The sequence below is a fragment of the Globicephala melas genome, chromosome 5, assembly GCF_963455315.2.
Source record: "Globicephala melas chromosome 5, mGloMel1.2, whole genome shotgun sequence".
NCBI lineage: Eukaryota > Metazoa > Chordata > Mammalia > Artiodactyla > Delphinidae > Globicephala > Globicephala melas.
In genome coordinates this window covers 74,576,014-74,598,661 of record NC_083318.1, presented here as the reverse complement: position 1 = coordinate 74,598,661, position 22,648 = coordinate 74,576,014, and the positions used below count along the sequence as shown (strand labels likewise).

Here is a 22,648-nt window from a genome sequence, read left to right as displayed (position 1 = left end):
TTTTCCCACCTCTTACCATCCCCAGTGGCTGTTTTTTGTTACTGTTTGAAGTTTGTTTTGTTTTTAACAATCTTTACAGTGTTTGAAATACAAAATAAAAGTGAAATTTCTTAGTGGAACCCTTAGCCCGCTTTCACAACTCCTTTTCACTTCCCTTTCCCTCCATGCCTACCTCCATAGTCTTGGAGATACCACTTCAGTAACCCCAGGATTCCACAGGGCAGTTTGGAAATGTAGAGAAGCCAGGTAGACTGCATGGGATTTGGCAGGAAATGTGAAGTCACTAAAGTTTTGTTGTCGATGGTTCGTACGGACGGGCACTGTCCTATTCACTTTTGATTCCACAGCCATGGCACATTGTAGGCCACCTGTTGCTTGTTGATTAAAGCCATATTTTAGCAAGGATTATAATGCTCAGCACATAACTTGCCTTTTTTGGGGGAAGAGGGTGGTTATCTTAAAGCATGGCTTTTTGACAATTTGATACAGGATAGATGGCTGGAAAAGATGAAATAAAAAAGAAAGGACACATTGGACAACTGAAATGACACTTAAAGTCAAGTCTCCTCTTCATGTAGCCTGTGGCCACTCCTGTGGTCCTTTATTGTAGTGTACACCACCATAACTTACCAGAGTTTGGGATGTATGGTAAGGCTACATCTGGTAGCCTGAGATTCTTTTAATCAACTTTCTTAGTCCTGTTATATTTTACATGTTCAAATTTGAAACTCACCTTTGCAAATAACTTATCAGACTTTCAAAGGTCATATTGATCATGAATCTGATGACACTAGTCTCAGAGGCAATGAGGTCATGTTAACCTCTTTCACCTTCTCAGTCTTGTTTTTTGAGTTGTGCTCTGTAACATGACATTTGTCAGTTTTCACAGATAATTAAACATTAACCATGTGCTCATCTGATGTATTAAGAGTGATTATGTACTTTAAAAATAAATGTCTCTTGAATCACTATAATTATTTAACTTTTAAAAATTTCTTTTTCAGTCAGATCTTGTGGATCAAAGTATATTTAATTTTATCCCAGAGGGGGAACATTCAGAAGTTTATAAAATACTCTCTACGCATCTGCTGGAAAGTGATTCATTAACCCCTGAATATTTAAAATGTAAGTAGTAGTTCTTAAGCAAAAAGTTAAGCAGATTTGGTTGTGTTATCCTTTACTTTTGTAATTTTGTGACAAACCCAGGTATGTTTAACCAAATTAACACATGGCATCATTACAAATACCCTGTTAGATCCTTTTTAAATACTAACATATGATGGAATTATGACCATATTAGAAGTCTGAACTCTTCCAGAATACATTGAAATCTTATCTTTTTGTTATAGTATGCCATAAAACTGTATTTTACACAAAAATGGAACTTGCAGTATATTCTTTCTAATTTTTATATAAAATCTTACTGTGTTTAATGAGAGAAAATGAAACAGCTCATTTTCACCATCACTAACCAATTGAACACTGAAACTATTGGGCAAGACTTCTATATTTAAAAAAATGATTTAATAAAGGAAATTGTTTGCTTTATTAATTAAACAGAATTAAACAGTAATTTATTGGATATGTCTAGTGTGCCAGACATTTGTGTGCTATACCATAAAAGTGCCAAGAATAGGGAAAAGTAGTCCCTGCCTTTAATAAGTGTAAAATACCATGGTATAATCTGACTTTTCTCCTAGATTCACTGGACAAGTTAATTTGACCAGAATACCTCATTTTCTTGCATAAATCATCCTGTGTAAAATCTGAAATCATTACAGCACTACATTTGGCCATTAGTGATTAGATGTCTTCTTTTGCTACTTTTTCCATGATTTTTAAGTTTTGACTTTTCCAGTAATACTGATGTGAATCATTTTAAAGGTTCTTTATATTTTAAATCTTCAAATTCTGTAGAACACTAACCGTTCAAGAATTGAGATACACATACAGACACACACACACACACACACACACACGTGTAAGTATGTGTGAACATACATCTTTGATAAGATAGCCTGTCAGAAGGAGTTGAGAAGAAGAAAAACTGGAGACCAGGAGAATCGATTTGAAGCCTATTTATAATTGTTTAAAAATCAAGTTCCTATGACATTGACCAAGAGACTAGTCTTTCACCTAGGAGAAAGATTTGGGTTGGATATAATGACGTAGAGGCCAGTTATAGGCCTGTAAACGGTATTTGAAGTCATGGATTGAATGATGTTGCTTGAGGTAAATATATAGAGTAAGGAGAGAAAAATTAGAAAGATGGAACCCTGGGCCATGGCAAGAGGTGGACAAAAGAGGAGTCTGCTTTAGAGACCTTCACAAGGGCAGCATTGTCTGGAGAACTGAACGAAAGCCTTTGGCAGAAATAGACCTTAGGCTTCCGTTTCCAAGATCAGGCAAGAATACTTAAAAAATATATTTATTTATTTATTTATTTATTTTTGGCTGCGTTGGGTCTTTGTTGCTGCTCACGGGCTTCCTCTAGTTGTGGTGAGCGGGGGGCTACCCTTCGTTGCAGTGTGCAGGCTTCTCATCGTGGTGGCTTCTCTTGTTGCGGAACACAGGCTCTAGGCGCGCGGGCTCAGTAGTTATGGCACGTGGGCTCAGTAGTTGTGGCTCGTGGGCACTAGAGCAGAGGCTCAGTAGTTGTGGCGCATGGGCTTAGTTGCTCCGAGGCATGTGGGATCTTCCCAGACCAGGGCTTAAACCCGTGTCCCCTGTGTTGGCAGGTGGATTCTTAACCACTGTACCACCAGGGAAGTCCCCAAGAATACTTTTTTTTTTTTTTTTTTTTTGCAGTACGGGGGCCTCTCACTGTTGTGGCCTCTCCCGTTGTGGAGCACAGGCTCTGGACGTGCAGGCTCAGTGGCCATGGCTCACGGGCCCAGCCGCTCCACGGCATGTGGGATCTTCCCGGACCGGGGCACGAACCCATGTCCCCTGCATCAGCAGGCGGACTCTCAACCACTGCGCCACCAGGGAAGCCCCCCCAAGGATACTTTTTAATAGAGAAAAGCCTTAATTAAATGACTTTCAGACCTCCTGCTTAAAGAACTGATACACAAAAAAAGTTATTTCTTTTTTTGTACATGAAAAAAGGATGTTTCATGTCAAAGGAGTAAACGAGATGTAAAACAGAGGGTAAATTGCTTGGAAAACTCAGGATTCTGTAATATGCCATTTGGGCCATAATGAAGGTGAGGTAGTACAGGTGATGTGATTTGTGTCTAGAGAAGGAAATAGGGCCTAATGTTTCATCCTAAACAGTTTGGTTTTTATTTTTTAACGTAGTGAGAAGCCAGTGCAAGGGGATTTGGGTGATTTTGTGGTCTGAAAAGGAAATCTCTCAGGTGGAAAATTTTGAAAAATAACTAGAATGGAGATTAAAAGGATAGCAGTAGAAGTAAGGATGGAGAGGAAAGCACGCATTCAGTTGTTGAGTGGATAAACTCAGTAGGACTTGGTGTCAGGCACAGGTGTCCAAACAGCTAGGGATCATCCGTGGGGAAGATTTTAGGAAGAGAGTAGTTAGAGTTTGAACCTGTTGAGTTTGATGATAAACCCATTCATGATAATAACAGAAGAGTATGTGTTTGATGCTGTGAGTGAAGAGAGGTGTTATTAGTCCTTGAGTGCTGAAATAATAATAATGAAAGTGATGTTAGTCTTAGAGTAATAGGCAAGGGTGAATCTGAGTGGGAAGAGTGTGGAGGCATGGAGAGTCCATTTTTGCAGTTACCTAGATACAGGGTAATTTACATCTGTACTAAGTTGGTGGTACTGGATGCTTATCTGGAAAAAATGACTCATGAGAGCTTCCTTGGTGAAATGAACAGCACATCCTATGACAGATTAGTTTGGGAACTGGTGATAGGACGAGAAGAGACCAAATTGATATGATTTCTAACTAAGGAGTTAAGCATACATACATAGGACGAAGGGGAAGGACAGCTGGCTTAGGAAGAAAGGGGGATAAATTCACTTTCAAATATTTTGAGTTTCAGTTACTGATGGGACAATCAGGTAGAGATGTTCTGAAATCAAATAGTGATATGAGACTTGGTCTTATATAAAATGTTAGAGTTGGGGAGAGAGATTTAGGAGTAAATAAGTTTGTCAATGCTGGTAAGTTTGTAAAGGATAATAGATTACAATCAAAAGAACTTTTTGGGCTTCCCTGGTGCCACAGTGGTTAAAAGAACTTTTGTGATGCCCATAATTTGAAGACTGATTAGCTGAAGAGATAGAAATAGTAAGGTAGGAAGGTAAGTTTCATAGTATGGGAATGAAAACATGTGAATTTTAAGAAGAGGTAGAAACAGTGAGGAAAGACCATTGAGCTTAATACAGACGTGGGTGATTTTTAGAAGAGGAGTTTCTATAGAGGTGTGAGGGCAAAAGCCACAATGCATAAAGTTAAGGGAGGTAAACATATGGAAACTAGAGCACATAATGAAAAGAAAGGAGATCTGTGTTACTAAAAAGAGTAGCATGGAAAACTCTTTGTATGTTTGCGATGGAAAGACCTGAACAAATTTAAAAGTAGAAAGTAAGGAACCACAAAAGAACATGTGTGGATGTTAAAGGAATGAATACTGTGGTGTGGCCCTGGTCCTAGAGAAGGAAGAGAGGAAAGACTGTTCAAGGTAGACATAGAAGTATTAACTTTGGAATAGGAAGCAAAACCTTTCTTTGAAATTAGAGTGAAGAATGAGAAGGAAGGACAAATAAAAATGGAGGAACATGGAGTGGCTTGTATCAGAAGATCTGTTTTCTTTATTAAGGACAAGGTGAGATCATCTAAAGAAACTGCTTTTATGGACTAAACAAAATGTCATTGAGGACCTCTGTTGAAGGAAATAATGATTGTAGACTTATACAACTGTTATAATCTTACTTTGTGTGAAATATCATTCATTATGATAAATCACAAATATGTCATATTTTTTCTCTTATTTCAGCAAAAAATCAGTTAGAATTTTGTTGTCATATGCTTCGAGGAACAATAGACCCAAAGGAGCCGTCTACTTACGAATATGTGAAATTTATAGGAAATTTCAAATCTTTAAACAGTGGTAAGTTAAAATGCTTCTTTTGCAATGTAATTTCACTTGGTATTCTTTTAAGCTCTTAAGGACAGATGTTTGAATATCAGTAAAAACTAGATTTTCCTGGAGTAACTGTTGATACTTATTTCCTTATTGTTTTAGTATCCACTTCAGCACACAATGGTTTTGAAGGAACAATACAACGCACACACAAGCCTTCTTATGAAGATAGAGTTTGTTTTGTAGCTACTGTCAGATTAGCTACGCCTCAGTTCATCAAGGTATGTTTCTAATTTTATTTCACAAAGGGGTTTCACTTTATATTATGAGAATTATCTGTGTAATTTTTTGTTGTTTCCAGATACTTCCTGTAAACATTGAAGTGGTAATGGCCATGAGACATTAAATATACATGATCATGATATTTTTGAAGCAAATAATGAGTTATCAAAGCACTCATTAAATTACATAACTAATTTTTAAATGTACACCCTTTGTAGTTAACCAGTGGTTATGTATCACCGTTGTCCTGCTTTTGTGCAAAATTTTAAGATGCTTTTTTTGTATGGTTCACAACTACAATAAAGGGGAAAAGCCAAAAATCTAGGTAAATTTAAAAGATTGGTTTTGAAATTTTATTTTTGAAATGCACAAGTTGCTTCTTATTGCCTTTCATGTACCTCTTCAGTTTTGAAATTCAGTTAAATAATTTATTTTTATATCCTGGGCCCAGGAAGCAGATGATTAGTAGGGAAGTGGGAAAATCAAAGACTTCAATCACTGGAAAGTGGCTGGAAATAAGCCAGGCTAAGATTTTAAATTTAGGGAAACACCATATTATAGGACAAAGTACCGAATTAGCAGTTAGAGGATCTTGAACCAGTCTCGCTCTGCTTGTTTTGATCTTAATAGCAGTGGCTAAGATGTTTATTGAGTGCTTACCACATGCTGTATACTTTACATGAGTTATTTAATTCTTAAAAATGCTGGTATGATCACCATTTTATATATAAGGAAACTGTGGCCTTAGGGAAGTTAAGTTACTTGCCCAAAGTCACAGCTATTAAGCAGTAGAACTGAGATTGATTCTAATTCTTTTTCTCTCAAAGCCCAGACTCTTAATCACTATGCTGTGCTACAGAAGGTTATTCAAGGACACAGAGGCAGGTTGGAATACATTGCTGAGTATGACTAGAGTCTAGGGTTACTGTGTGTGGAGGAGCGGATAGGGATGGTGAGAGATGATGTTAGAAAAGTAAGCAGATGCCGGCAATGAAATGTGCTTCTTTCTTTGTTGTTTGTTTCTCCTTGCTGAAGAGTGTAGATTTTATCCTGATGGCATGAGCAACCATTAAGGTTTTTAAGCAGGGAAGTTATACAATCATATTGGAGTATTTATAAGGTAATTGTGGCCAGAATAGAAGAGGAGTTGAAGGACAGGGAGACTTGCTTGGGGAGACACTTTGGCAATAGTGTGAGCCAGTGATGGCGAGGGTCTGGAGTCTAAACTAAGACCCTGAAGCTGGATGGGATCGAACAGATTTCTTAAAAACTTAGAAGGTGAAATTGAAAGGATTTAGTAGTGGCCATTTAGATGATGAAAGGTGAAAATGAGTGTATTGTGACTATCAGATTTCTAGACTTAATGGCATAACACAGGTATGCCTCTGTTAATGAGATGGAACATTGTGTAACTGGGTATGAGGAGTAAAGCAGTTCGTTTATTTTAGGACATGTTGAGTTTGTGATGTGCAGGAACATTCAGACAGAAATACAGAACTCTAATTCAGGAGAGAGATCTGAATTCAGAATTAGGGTTTTTAGGCATGTGAGTGAATAGAGAAACGTGTCGAGTGAGAAATACTCCCCCAGAAGCCTGCATCTATTTATTGCCATATTCCTTGGTACTAGAAAATAAAAATGTATTAAAAAAATGTTTAGGGAAAAGTTAGCTAAGAATGACTTTTACAGCTAACAATGTTTGGGACTGTGCTAAGGACACTGAAAAGTATTTCTAAATTTTAATTATTAATTTATTTGTAGGAAATGTGCACTGTTGAAGAACCTAATGAAGAGTTTACATCTAGACATAGTTTAGAATGGAAGTTTCTATTTCTAGATCACAGGTAACTCCCATTTTTCAATTTTATAAAAAGATAATAATCATATTATAATTCTTGAAATTAATGGATTTCAAGGACAAACTTTTTCTCATCAGGGCGCTCAAACTCATTATCCATTATTTAAAAAATAAAGGTTCCTCCCAAAATTGATTTCTAGTTGAGTATTTTTTATTATGGAAAAATTCATAATATTGGTTGTTTTATATGTAATTTAGGGCACCACCCATAATAGGATATTTGCCATTTGAAGTTCTGGGAACATCAGGCTATGATTACTATCATGTGGATGACCTAGAAAATTTGGCAAAATGTCATGAGCACTGTAAGTAGATTTACTGTATCTACTGTAAGTAGATTTTAATATTTCTGGTGATAATAACTTTTTAATCTGTAAATAACTATCATATTAATAGAAGGTGGTGAAATACCAACTTAGAACCATTTTTGTATTTTTGAGATATATTGGAAATTTTTTCTTTGTATATATAACTAATTCCAGTAGGAATCCTAGATCAAGTCTAAATTAAACTTCTTCCCATTCTACATATTTCAATCTATAGTAGTAAGTACAGTTTTATAATATGGCATCTAATAAACCTTGTTTTGAAGTATATAAGCTCTACATCTAGAGTAAGAGAAGTAGATTTGTTTGAAAATTGTAATAGTATGTCAAAATATTAGAACACTATTTCATAAATTTTGATATCCAGGCCCAGGAGGTAGGGACACATTTAAAGAATCTCTTTTAGAAAACTCACAGTGAGTGCTTCATTAATGTTACCTGCCATTGTTATATTAGCAGAAGGAACATTATCATCGCATTTTTTGCCCTGTTCTAAACAATTTACATACATTATTCTCTATTTTTCATCATCACAGTTGTAGAAAGTAGATACTACTATTATCTCCACGAGTAAACTGAGACACAGAAAGGCTAACTAATTTACTTACAAGCCCATAACTCATTGGTGGCAGACAGGATTAGAGTCTAGCCCTACCCCTTTATCAGGTGCTATTCATTCCTTGTTTCAGAAGTTTGTTTTTAATAGGTTTTATTTGCTTCTCTGATCCTCCTCCCCAAATCCTTCCCTCTTGAGTGTCCTCTAAATTAGATATTTAAGATACTTTCATAATGTCTTAGGCCGGTCTCATAAACCTCTCTCTATGAAAATAAAGCATGTTATATAATGTCTTCAGCTATATGGAAGATTTTCAGAGTAAAGTCACTTCACAAAAACATTCCTCACTTCACGTGATAATGGGCACTAAGCTCCATGATGTATTAAAAACATCTGACACCTCTATTAGCTAGCTGGGTAATTTTGGACAAGCAGTTTGAAGTATGTAGAACTTGGTTTCCTCATTAATAGAGAGAGCAAGCGATTCCTGTCCAGCATTTCCTAAGGTTTGTTGCATGCCAGTCTATTAAAAATGAATTTTATGGTCAAGGAAAACTAGGTAACAGCTTATAATCAGTCCCCATCTCCGCACCACCAGAATCTTGACATGTATTAGTGTACTCAAGGCTTTGAGAAGACCTGTTTAACAAATTTTCCCAAGTTAATTTAACCACAAAACCCATTTGTTGCTTAATGTCATTAAAAGGCTTCCAAACTTACAATCTACAGAGAATGTTTTGGGAAATACTGTATTGTCAGTTACTTTAAATAATTAAATTTTTCTGATTTTGGTTAGTTAAGGTTTAGAATTAAATGCCTCAAAGATGCTGTACTTGTGGGGGCCGGGAGGGTGGGTGGAGTGCAGGTGTGATTACTTATTGCTGTTGCCCTCAGTATGTCTTAGCAGGAGAAAGTCAGTACGTGAATAATTTATTCTTGAGTATTTGGAAATTTATTGTATGTGAAAAGTATAAGATCAGCAATAACTGGCTGTAAATTGGGCACTGTGGAAGGTATGCTAATTGCTATCTCTACAGAATAGCATTTTCTTATAATTGATGTACTATATGTTATTGAAAAGCCAGAAGAAGAATTATATATATAGATATAAATGTGGGTGATACCTTTGGCTAAAAATCTAATAATATGAATCAAAACATATTTCTTTTCTTCTTAGTAATGCAATACGGGAAAGGCAAATCATGTTACTATAGGTTCCTGACCAAAGGACAACAGTGGATTTGGCTTCAAACTCATTATTATATCACTTATCATCAGTGGAATTCAAGACCAGAGTTCATTGTTTGTACTCACACCGTAGTAAGGTAATAATTCCTTTTACAGAATTTCTGAATATAGAAACATCCATAATGATTCTGGAATGTAATTTTATGTATAACTTATTAATGAAGTACAAAGTGATTTTTTCACCATTTTTGATATATATTTCAATTTATTATTACATTTACTTATAGGCATTATATAGAAAGAAATACAGTACAGATATGTAGAAATATATAATTCTTGACATAGATTTTATGGTTTAGAGCAGATGTTGTAACTGTCTTTTATATACCACAGTCAGTCATGTAAAAGGAGAACTGGGGTAGATAAAGCATACTCTTCCCTTATTTAATTCCTCTTAATTTAAGTTCTGTGTGGTTATGGATCCTTTACAGTAGCACATAAAACTTCTGAGATATGTAGAAAAATGGAATTTGAACTAAGGTATACACTGTATGTATATGTTTTAGGTTTCTGTGGTGCATAGAAAATAGTCTGGAATTTGTGATGAACAAGTAAGACACATAACAAACACTGAATGGTTGCACCTCTGCAGTATTTTAAATGAATGATCAAACACTGAAATTCTATTTTTTACCATTTATAGTTATGCAGAAGTTAGGGCTGAAAGACGACGAGAACTTGGCATTGAAGAGTCTCTTCCAGAGACAGCTGCTGACAAAGTATGTTATCCTACAGTTTTTTTTAATTATTTTTATTTCTTCCCAGTGAAAGACAAGACTCAACAAATATTTCATTTCCTTACTCGTGACAGGGTTATAACTATGCTTTACTATTTATTTTTATATTAAATTTAATATCTTACAACGTTGTGTGCTTCTAAAAAAGATTTGAAGGGCTGCTATTTAGTGATAACTGTATGAGAGACATGTATGATCTCAGATTTAAACTAACATTTGTTACAGTGTGCTAGGCTCTGGCTAGGTTTTTATATAAATTACGAAATGTCATTTATTTCTCAGACATCCTTATCTGAGTAGGTGATATCCCCACTTTGAAAATATTAAAACTGAGCTTAAAGACTCATGCCTGGCAAGTTACAGTCAGATTTTGAACTCTGGTTTCTCTTTTCATTGTATCAGGTAGGAGTGTAGTATATTAGCTACCTATTGCTGTGTAACAGAACTTAATGATGTAAAATAACACACGTATATTATCTGATAGTTTCTGTGAGTCAGGAATCCAGACACAGTTTAGTTGGGCCCTCTGCTTCAGAATTGGCCATGAGGCACAACGTTTCAGCCCAGGGTCTCTCACAAGTCTGTAATCATGGCGTCACTGGGGGCCACAGTCATCTCAAGGTTCAACCCTGGCAGAATCTGTTTCCAAGCTCACTTAGCGGTTGTTGGAAGGATTGGGTTCCTAATGGGCAGTTAGACTGAGGGCCTTGGTGCCTTGCTGGCTGATGGCCAGAGGCAATCCTCAGCTCCTTTCCAGGTGGCCCTTTCTATCAGAACAAGTATGCAAGAAGATCTAGGGAGAGAAAAATCCAGCAAGATTGAAGTCAGTCTTTTGTAACCTAATCACAGAAGTGATATCCCATCACTTTTGTCTGTTCTGTTCATTAGAAGTAAGCCACTAGATCCAGCCTACAGTAAAGGGGAGGGATTATACAAGGTTATGAATACCTGAAGGTAGGAATCATTATGAGCCATATCAGAAGTTGCCTACAACAAGTATTTTTGATCTGTAGAAAAATAAGTGGAATGAAAAGGTCAAGAATGTATATTAAAAAATGAGTTAAAATAGGCAGCATGCCAGGGGACAGAATGGGAGGATGTCATTCAGTCATTCAACAAACTTTATTAAGTACCTTCCATGCACAGTGAAGAAAACCATCAACGAAATGAAAAGGAAATCTACCGAATGGGAGAAGATATTTGCAGATGATATATCCAATAAGGGGTTAATATCCGAAATATATAGAGAACTCATAGGACTCAGTAACAAAAAAGAAGTCCGATTAAAAAATGGGCAGACAACCTGAATAGACATTTTCCCACCAGACACGTGAAAAGATGCTCAACACCTTTCTAATCATCAGGGAAATGCAAATCAAAACCACAATAAGGTATCACCTCCTACCTGTCAAAATGGCTGTTATCAAAAAGACAACAAACAACAAGTGTTGGCGAGGATGTGCAGAAAAGAGAGCCCTCATGTACTGTTGGTGAGATTGTAAGTTGGTGTAGCCACTGTGGAAAACAGTATGGAGGTTCTTCAAAAAATTAAAAATAGGACGACCTATCAGTTTCACTTCTGAGTATTTACCTGGAGAAAACAAAAACAGTCGAAAAGATTTATGCACCCATGTTCATGGCAGGATTAATTACAATAACCAAGATACAGAAGCAACCTAAGTAAAAATGTGGTACATATATACAGTGGAATACTTTGCAGCTGTCAAAAAACGAAATCTTGCTATTTGCAGCAATATGGATGGATCTTGAGGGCATTATGCTAAGTGAAATAAGTCAGAGAAAGACGACTGATCTCACTTATACATAGAATTTAAAAAACAAAACAAATGAACAAACAAAACAGACCCATAGATACAGAGAACAAACTGGTGGTTTCCAGAGTGGGGCGGGGCAGGGGGTGTGGGCTGGGGCAAAATAGGTGAATGGGATTAAGAGGTACAGACTTCCAGTTGTAAAATAAGTAAGTCACGTAGGAATATGGTTAATAAAACTTTAATAGCTTTGTATGGGGACAGATGGGTACCAGACTTACCATGATATTCATATTTAAATGTTGAATCGCTATGTTGTACACCTGAAACTAACAATATTGTGCATCAGCCATACTTCAGTTAAAAAAGAAGAGTGCCGGGCTTCCCTGGTGGCGCAGCGGTTGAGAGTCCGCCTGCTGTTGCAGGGGACACGGGTTCATGCCCCGGTCCGGGAAGATCCTGCATGCCGCGGGGCGGCTGGGCCCGTGAGCCATGGAAGCTGAGCCTGCGCGTCCGGAGCCTGTGCTCCGCAACGAGAGAGGCCACAACAGTGAGAGGCCCACGTACCGCAAAAACAAAAACAAACAAAAAAAAAGAAGAGTGCCTTCCCTGTGCCAGGAAGTACTGGACATCGCTCTAGCTGCTGAGAATATGGCTGCTGCTCTCATGGGTCCCATATGAAAGAATTTTTCCAAAGAGGCTCTGTCTGCTTAGGGGAGGAAAATCCAGCATGTTTTTAGTGAAAGAAATTTTCTGAGGAAAGTGCTTAAATCTAGAGTTCCTTGAAATAAGGACTATCATAGAAACCAAAGTAATACATACAGAGATTGTTCTCTTTACTTCTTTTTTTCCCCTCATGCCCATGTCCAATCCTAGGAAATTCAGCTAGCCCTACTTACAAAATATACTCCAACGATGTCTACTTTCTCCCCACATTAATGTTACCACCATGATCCTCCTGAGTTTGGGGAAGAGGTCCACTTGAGATATATTTTTCAGAAATGTCCATGTGTGGATGGTTTTAGTCAGGAATCTAAACATGATCACCAAGGGAATGAGTGTAGAGAGAAGATGACCAGGCACTAAGCACTGGGGCATTCAACGTTAAGACGTGAAGGGGTCAAGGAAGAACCAATCACAGGAGACCAAGGAGAAATATCCACTGAAGTAGGAATAATACCAGGAAGCTACGTTGTCCTAAAAGCCAAGAAAAGAAAGCGAGCGTGTCAGTGAGGAGTGAACAGTCAGCTTTGTCAGGTTCTGCTGAAATAAGTTAAATTAGATGAGTACTGAGAATTGAGCATTCAGTTCAATAACATGTATTCATTGATCAGTAAGAACAGACCAGGTGGAATAGTAATATGAGGGAAAGCTTGATTAGAGTGGGTTTAGAAGAGAATTTTCTGAGACAAGGGGAATTAGAGATGGTAAGTAGGGAAGGGTTTTACTACAAAGAGGAGAGAGATCTGGCAATAATAGGAAGCACTGGGCTAAGAAGAAGCTTTTGCTTTTTAAGGTGGGAGAAATAATAGCATATTTGTATACGGACAAGAATGGTCTGAAGGAGAGAGAAAAATTGGTGATAGGAGAGAGAGCGGTAGAAATGCTAGCAGTGTTCTTGAGTAGGTGAAAGAAGATGGGATCTAGTGGACAAGTGAATGGATTAGGCTTAGCTAGATAGAGGAGCAGATGATTTCAGCTACAGAAGGGGTTGGGAAACTATGGCCGTTCGGCTTGATCTGGCCCTCTGCCTTGGTTTGTAACACCCACAAGCTACAGATATGTTTTTTACATGTTTTTAAGTGATTGAAAAAAAAATAATGTTTTGTGACACACAAAGATTATATCATCAGATTTCACAGCCACACTCAATCGTACGTTGCATATGGCTGCTTTTGTACTACAAGAGTTGAATTGTTGTGATAGAGACTATGTGGCCCACAAAGCCTAAAATATTGATTCTCTGACCCTTACAGAAAAGTGTGCTGATCCCTGAATTACAGTAACATGAAGAAGGGTAGAATATGTGAGTATGTATGCTGGTAGGAAGGTTGATATAGTAGTGGAGCTGTGGCATTTCTCTACAGTGAAATAGGAACTGGAGTTTGGGGTTTGAAAAGAGGGAAAAGTGTTGAATAGTTTTCTAGGAGAGTGAGAAAGTGAATGGACAAGGGAATTTTAGTCTGTTTGGCAGGCAGGATAAAGGGCTGATTGAGGGTCTTGGTCATTTATTTAAAGAGAGAACAACGGTTAGCATGTGTGTTTCTTCAGCCATGTTCAGCTGTGCAGGAACAGATGTGGAATAGGTTAATAATTGGGTTTCACCAGCACTGGTATTTTCCTAAGGGAGTATGGTGAAGGGAGATATGGGCAAGGGAGTTGATGATACATTCAAGGGTGTGTTTGTGATGATTAACCATGATTTTAAGCTGGTTAAAGAGGGAAGAGAAAACAAGAGTGATTATGAAAATGTGGTAGAATTGATGTATTTTAGGTTCCACTGAAGGATTATTGGAGTTGGGATATTGGAGTTGGGTGGTTAAAGAGTAGGATGTTTGAAACTGAGGTTATGGAATGCTTATTTTTATTATGACAAGGTCTAGGGTTTAACTATAAGAATAAGTGACTGAGGACAAGTGGATGTCAAGGTCTTCATCAAGGAATAGAGAAGTCATGGTGTCAAATATGTGAATGTTGCTAACCTAGGAATTAAGAATCAGTGAGGGCAACATCTAACATCATACTCAGCAGGAGGAAAGCTGAAAGCATTTCCTCTAAGATCAGGAACAAGACAAGGATGTCCACTCTCACCACTTTTATTCAACATAGTTTTGGAAGTCCTAGCCATGGCAGTCAGAGAAGAAAAAGAAATAAAAGGAATCCAAATCGTAAAAGAAGAAGTAAAACTGTCACTGTTTGCAAATGACATGATTCTATACATAGCAAATCCTAAAGATGCTCCCAGAAAACTACTAGAGCTCATCAATGAATTCGGTAAAGTTGCAGGATACAAAATTAATACACAGAAATCTGTTGCATTTCTATACACTAACAACGAAAGACCAGAAAGATAAATTAAGGAAACAATTCCATTTACCATCGCATCAAAAAGAATAAAATACCTAGAAATAGACCTACCTAAGGAGGCAAAAGACCTGTGCTCTGAAAACTATAAGATGCTGAAGAAAGAAATTGAAGATGACACCAATGGATGGGAAGATATACCATGTTCTTGGATTGGAAGAATTGATATTGTCAAAATGACTGTACTACCCAAGGCAATCTACAGATTGCAGTGCAATCCCTATCAAATTACCAATGGGATTTTTTGCAGATCTAGAACAAAATATCTTAAAATTTGTATGGAAACACAAAAAACCCCAAATAGCCAAAGCAATCTTTTTTTAATTAATTAATTAATTTATTTATTTATGGCTGCGTCAGGTCTTCGTTGCTGTGTGTGGGCTTTCTCTAGTTGCGGTGAGCCGGGGCTACTCTTCGTTGCTGTGTGCAGGCTTCTCATTGTGGTGGCTTCTTTTGTTGCGGAGCACGGTCTCTAGGTGCTCAGGCTTCAGTAGTTGTGGCATGTGGGCTCAGTAGTTGCGGCTCGGAGGCTCTAGAGCAGAGGCTCAGTAGTTGTGGCACACGGGCTTAGTAGCTCCATGGCATGTGGGCTCTTCCTGGACCAGGGCTCGAACCCATGTGTCCTGCATTGGCAGGCAGATTCTTAACCACTGAGCCACCGGAGAAGCCCCCAAAGCAATCTTGAGATGAAAAATGGAACTGGAAGAATCAGTCTCCCTGGCTTCAGACTATACTATAAAGCTACAGTCATCAAAACAGTAAGGTACTGGCACAAAAACAGACTTACAGATCAGTGGAACAGGATAGAAAGCCCAGAAATAAACCCACACACCTATGGTCAATTAATCTATGACAAAGAAGGCAAGAATATACAATGGAGAAAAGACAGTTTCTTTAATAAGTGGTGCTGGGAAAACTGGACAGCCACATGTAAAAGAATGAAATTAGAACATTCTCTAACAACATACACAAAAATAAACTCAAAATGGATTAAAAACCTAAATGTAAGACTGGATACCATAAGACTCTTAGAGGAAAACATAGGCAGAACACTCTTTGACGTCAATCACAGCAATATCTTTGGATCCACCTTCTAGAGTAATGAAAATAAAAATAAACAAATGGGACCTAATTAAACATAAAAGCTTTTGCACAGCAAACAAAACCATAAACAAAATGAAAAGGCAACCCACAGAATGGGAGAAAATATTTGCAAATGATGCAACCAACAAAGGATTAATCTCCAAAATATACAAGTAGCTCATGCAGCTCAATACCAAAAAACAAACAGCTCAACCAAAAAAAATGGGCAGAAGATCTAAATAGACATTTCTCCAAAGAAGACATGCGGATGGCCAATAGGCACATGAAAAGATGCTCAACATCGCTACTTATTAGAGAAATGCAAATCAAAACTACAGTGAGGTATCACCTCACATGGGTCAGAATGGCCATCATCAAAAAGTCTACAAACGATAAATGCTGGAGTGAGTATGGAGAAAAGGGAACCCTCCTACACTTTTGGTGGGAATGTAAGCTGGTACAGCCACTATGGAGAACAGTATGGAGGTTCCTTAAAAAACTAAAAATAGAATTACCATATGGTCCAGCAATCCCACTACTGGGCATATCCCAGAGAAAACCATAATTCAAAAAGACACATGCACCACAATGTTCATTGCAGTGCTATTTACAATAGCCAGGACATGGAACCAACCTAAATGTCCATCAACAGAAGAATGGATAAAGAAGATGTGGTATGTATACATAATGGAATATTAGCCATAAAAAATAACTAAATAATGCCATTTACAGCAACATGGATGGACCTAGAGATTATCATACTGAATGAAGTAAGTCAGACAGAGAAAGACAAATATGATATCTCTCATATGTGGAATCTAAAAAATGATACAAATGAGCTTATTTACAAAACAGAAGCAGACTCTCAGAGAACGGACTTGTGATTACCAAAGGGGAAAGGTGGATGGGAGGGGTAAATTAGGATGCTGAGGTTAACATATGCAGACTACTATGTATAAAATAGATATTCAACAAGGACCTACTTCCCTCCATTATAATGAGGAGGAAGGAGAAGATGGTTATGTTCATATACCTGGTATGTTAATAGGTAGAGTTACATATTTGGTGGTGGCAAGTATTCTCATCGATATAAGACAAAGCTATCAGTTGAGAGAGGGAGAAAGAAGCTTAGGAACAATGGGAAAGATATGGAGTAATTGTGAAGAGTAGGAAGATGAGCCCACTAGAAAACAATGTTTCTGCTTAGTGTTGAGTATCTTTTTTAGGTTGGCGGTCATTTTAGGTTGACTATAATTGTCTCCAAAGGAACAAGTGAGCTGGAAGGCTAGGTAGGACAGGGATGGTTTAAAGTTAGATTTTAATTTGTGCTCTTAGAGGTGCTAGAGTATCTGGTAATGACAAGGAGTAGAGATTGAACACGGTAGAGTAGAGGAAAAAGTTTCTTGGAGACGAGGAGTTCCTAGAAAGCTGAGAGGCCAGGACAGGATATTAGATGAATCACCAATATGGATATTGAATTCTGGAGAAAGGTCAGAGTTGGTGTGAAGAAGATTTTGAGCAGTCAAATGCAGAGTTCCAAAGATGCTTTTAGTGCCTTGTCTGTAAACTTAAGTGTCATCTTAATTCTGTTGGGTTTTTTTTTTCACTTTTTCTTTTTTCTGATGTGAAATATATGTAACAAAATTTACCATCTTAACCTATTTTAAGTATATAGTTGAGTGGTATTAAGTACATTCACACTGTTGTGCAAGCATCGCCACCATCCATCACCAAAACTTTTTCATCTTTCCAAAGTGAAACTCCATACCCATTAAACAGTAACTCCCCATTCCCTCCTCCCTCCAGCCCCTGGCAGCCACCAATCTACTTCTGACTCTGTGAATTTGATTCCTATAGGTACCTCATGTAAGTGGAATCATACAGTATTTGTCTATATGTGACTGGCTTATTTCACTTGGCATAATGTCCTCAAGGTTCATCCATATTGTAGCATGTGTCAGCATTTCCTTTTAAAGGCTGAGTAATATTCCATTGTATGTATATACCACATTATGTTTATTCATTCATCCATCAATGGACACTTGAGTTGCATCCATCTTTTGGCTATTGTGACTAATGCTGCTATGAACATGGCTGTACAAATATGTGTTTGAGTACCTGCTTTCAATTCTTTTGAGGATATACCCAGAAATGAAATTTCTGGATCATATGGTAATTCTATATTTAATTTTTTCAGGAGCTGTTATTACGGTTTTCCATAGTAGCTGCACTGTTTTATTTTATACATTCCTGTCAGCACTGCACAAGGGTTCCAGTTTCTTCATATCCTCACCAACACTGGTTATTTTCTGGTTTTTTTTTATAATAGCCATCTTGATTGAAGTGGTATTTCTTGGTTTTGATTTGCATTTCCCTAATGATTAGTTATATTAAGCATCTTTTCATGTGTTTGCTGCTTATATATCTTCTTTGGAGAAATGTCTCTGCAAGACTTGCCCATTTTTTAACTGGATTTTTTGTGGCAGGTATTTTTGGGTTTTGTTTTTTGGTTTTTTTGTTTGTTTGTTTTTTTTTTTTTTTTTTGCTGTTGAGTGGTAGGAGCTCTATATATATTCTGGGTATTAATTCCTTATCAAATAAATGACTTACAAATGTTTTCTCCCATTCCATGGTGCTTTTCCACTTTGTTTATAGTGTCCTTTGATACACTTCTGTTGCCTGTGCTTTTAGTGTCATATCCAAGAAATCATTGCCCAATCGAATGTTATGAAGCTTTTCCCTTTTTTTTTCCTAAAAGTTTTATAGTTTTAGTTCTCAACGTTTAGATCTTTGATCCGCTTTGAGTTAACTTTTATATATGGTATAAGGTAAGAGTCCAGCTTCATTCCTTTGCATCTGTTGTTTCTTTAAATAGAGAATGAAACCAAAACTTTCTGGCTATTAAAATTTTTTTTTCATTTCTTTACCTAATATTACACAGGTACACTTCCCTTGTTATGGGGTAAAAACTGATTTTGGGGAGGAGGAATTAGCAAGAAGTATTGCTAATTTGGGAACTCTGAACTGAACCACAAGAAAACATTTATTTTACTCTTGTCTCCTTAGAGCCAAGATTCTGGGTCTGATAATCGTATAAATACAGTCAGTCTCAAGGAAGCATTGGAAAGGTTTGATCACAGCCCAACTCCTTCTGCTTCCTCCCGGAGTTCAAGAAAATCATCTCATACTGCAGTCTCAGACCCTTCCTGTGAGTACCCTAGCTTGAAAGCAGACTTCCTTTAAAGAGAGTCCTTCTAAATTGTTTATGTTGCCGGTATCAGCATTTTTCATCGACTGCCACTTTCAAATGATAAGTGTTTACATTTCTGAAATACACTAGCCTTTTCAGTGAGCAAGAGGCACATTGCTCACATCTAGCAAAGAGTTAAGTGTATAAAGTAGCCTATAAAATATGTAGGTAATAATATTGGTCTTGTTATTTTTTAATCATCCCTCAAAAAGAAAGCAAAACTATTACAGTAATTCCTTTTTTATTGGTAGAGCCAGTAAGTAGTGTTCTTTGAGTTTGCTTTTTGAAAGTGCTTTGTGTGTATCTTGTCTTTATGAAGACTTACATAATTGTCATTAAATTAATGTCCTTCTTAATTTTTTAAAAAGAGTCTAGCACCTTTGTTTCTCAGAGTATTAAAACTATATATAATGAAAAAGGGGGTTGTCTGAACTACTCAACATGGTGGGTAGAACATCAAAAGAGGTTAAATATAGAAATTTCTGAGATCATAGAAAAAAAATTTTTCCCTATTATAGCTATTTCTTCCTTGTAAAAAACAAATTATTTTACTGTGGTAAGAACACCTAAAATGAGATCTACCCTCTTAAATTTTTAAGTGTACAGTACATTATTGTTGACTGTAGGTATGACGTTGTACTGCAGATCTAGAGCTTATTCATTGTGCTTATCTGAAACTTTATGCCCATTAATTAATAATTCCCCATTCCCTGCCTCCTGGCCATTGGCAGTCACCATTGTGCTCTTTGATTCAATGAATTTGCCTATTTCAGATACCTCATATAATGGAGTCATGCAGTACTTGTCTTTTTCTGTCACTGGCTTATTTCACTTAGCATAATGGCCTCAAGCTTCATCCAAGTCACAAGTTGCAGAATGTCTTTCCTTTTCCAGGTTGAATAGTAGTATTTCACTGTATGTATACACCACATTTTGTTAATCCATTCATCTGTCAATAGACATTTAAATTGTTTCCATACCTTGGCTATTATGAATAGTGCTGCAGTAAACGTTGGAATGCTAGTATCTCTTTGAGATGCTGATCTCAATTCTTTTGCATAAATACCCAGAAGTGGGATTTTTAGATCATATATGGTAGTTCTAATTTTAATTTTTTTGAGAAGCATCCATACTGTTTCTACGGTGTCTGCAACATTTCCCATCCCCACCAACGGTGTGCAAGGGTTCCAGTTTCTCCACGTTCTTACCAACACTTGTCTTCAGATTTTGTTTTTTGAACAGTTTATAAGCTGTTTTTTTTTTAATTGAAGTATAGTTGATTTACAGTGTGATATTTTTGATAATAGCCATCCTGACAGGTAGAGGTGATATCTCATTGTGGTTTTGATTTGCATTTCCCTGATTAGTGACGTTGAATATTATTTCATATATCGGCTGGCCATCTCTATGTCTTTTTTGGATAAATATCTGTGCAAGTCCTTAGGCCATTTTTTAATTGAGTTATTGGTTTTTTTTACTATTGAGTTATAGGAGTAGTAACCATTTTTATATTTGAAGTTTTCCTATTTCAGATATTTTCTTTGTCCTTAAAAAAGAAGTGATTAAAAGGAATCATCTTGTTGTCATAGACTTCACTTTTATTGAATAATTTAGAAAAATAACTCAAAAACCACTTTTATTCACTGAAATGCGTTTTGAGATTGATCTTTGAAAATTATATTTTATAAAGTACTAATGCTATTCTGTTTTTGTTGACCAACCTTAGCTACACCTACAAAGATCCCAACGGATACTAGCACTCCTCCCAGACAGCATTTACCAGCTCATGAAAAGATGGCACAAAGGAGGTCATCATTTAGTAGTCAGGTAAACTCTACAGGTAGTATTCTTCTGAATAAAGATTTATTAAAGGGGAAAAAAACATCATCTAAATCTTCAGAAATTCATTTATTTATTATCCCTTTCTATGAAATTCAAAATAGTTGTTTATACATAACACTTACTCAAGATCGTTATTTTTCTGTGGAGTAGTTGTCAAACATACCAGTCCTTTTGATTATTTTTCAGGTAAACTGTTAGATTTTTTTTTTTCAATTATGGAAGACTGATAATTTAGAGCCGTTTTATATCTAATTTCAAATACCAATCACTTTCAGTAAAGTCCAGCCAGCTTTTATTGGGAGCCCATGCAAGGTAATGTGGCAGGTGCCTTGAAAGACAAAAAGATAAATAGGGAATAGGCATTTCCAGTTTAGAGGGGGAAGACATGCCTATACTCAGCTAAAAAAGTATGAGGCTAATTGTAATTCAGTTATAAAGATGCCATGGTGATATTTCTGGTGGAAGTACTCATTTATGGGAATGATTGTCACCCCAGTGTTATTGTCTATTTTGCTTCTAGTCCATAAATTCCCAGTCTGTTGGTCAGTCATTAACACAGCCAGTGATGTCTCAAGCTGCAAATTTACCAGTTCCACAAGGCATGTCCCAGGTATTTCTGTTTGTTTCAGTTAAGTATTTTAAAATTATAAATTGTTTTTAAGCTACTAGAGATTTTTAAAAGTACATACTTACAGGGCAGTAAATCTCAGCTGTGGGCATTTAGAATATCTGGGGATTTTTTGATTGTCAATGATATTGGGGTACCACTGGCCCTTTAGTCAGCAAGGACCAGGGGTGCTAATTGTCTTTTAGGGTGTGTGACAGTTTTGCACAACAAAAAACTATCCTGTTTAACCCCTATTGAGAAACAGTATAGACAGAAAGATATTAAAGATGAAATGTAGCTGTTCATTTTGTTCTTCTTATGGATAGTGGAAGAATTGAGTAATTTTATTCATATATTCATCCATTTGTTTATATACAGGACATTTATTGAGTTCCTTGTATTATCAGATATTGCAGGTGCTGGCAGTAAATATATCTGTACTAAGAGACTTTATTACATCTAGAGGGAAGGACAGTTAACTACAATACAATGTACTATAGTCTATGCTCAGGGTCTGAAGTCTTGATATGTGAGCACATTAGATGGACCCTTAATGCAGCCTGAGGAAGTGAAACAGAACTTCCTGGAAGAATTGTTACTTGGACTGAGTCCCAGAGGAGGCTTAAATACAAAAACTAGCAAGACAAAGGAGAGGTATTGCAAAAGTGACACTTTTGATTATAACTTCGCAACTTGTAATTTATGACTGCACTCATTCAGTGCCTCAGACACGTTAAAAATACTACTAAGTTGTGCTAAAAATAATCCAAAAGTTTCTGTTCTGTTTGGTGTTAAAGATATCTTAACAGTATCTTAATTTCAAATAATGATAGTTAGCAATAGGTAAAAACAATGTTTTTCTAAAAATACCCTTATCATATGTGGTTATTTAAATTATATATATATATATATATAACTATAGCTATTATATATTATGACACTTGTA

At 36.7% G+C, this 22,648-nt stretch overlaps 1 protein-coding gene across 20 annotated transcripts in view; it reads left to right on the top strand.

Moving 5' to 3' along the window:
- CLOCK (clock circadian regulator) overlaps positions 1 to 22,648 on the top strand; it is a 140,265-nt gene that overhangs the window by 93,934 nt on the left and 23,683 nt on the right. For all 20 annotated transcript variants that reach the window (XM_060299371.1, XM_060299369.1, XM_060299364.1 and 17 more), the window contains 10 exons: positions 1,005 to 1,125; positions 4,971 to 5,084; positions 5,220 to 5,338; positions 7,101 to 7,183; positions 7,396 to 7,502; positions 9,257 to 9,404; positions 9,971 to 10,046; positions 19,070 to 19,211; positions 20,980 to 21,080; positions 21,616 to 21,705. In XM_060299371.1, coding sequence (XP_060155354.1) covers positions 1,005 to 1,125; positions 4,971 to 5,084; positions 5,220 to 5,338; positions 7,101 to 7,183; positions 7,396 to 7,502; positions 9,257 to 9,404; positions 9,971 to 10,046; positions 19,070 to 19,211; positions 20,980 to 21,080; positions 21,616 to 21,705 — 1,101 coding nt within the window. The remainder of the gene's footprint in view (positions 1 to 1,004; positions 1,126 to 4,970; positions 5,085 to 5,219; positions 5,339 to 7,100; positions 7,184 to 7,395; positions 7,503 to 9,256; positions 9,405 to 9,970; positions 10,047 to 19,069; positions 19,212 to 20,979; positions 21,081 to 21,615; positions 21,706 to 22,648) is intronic.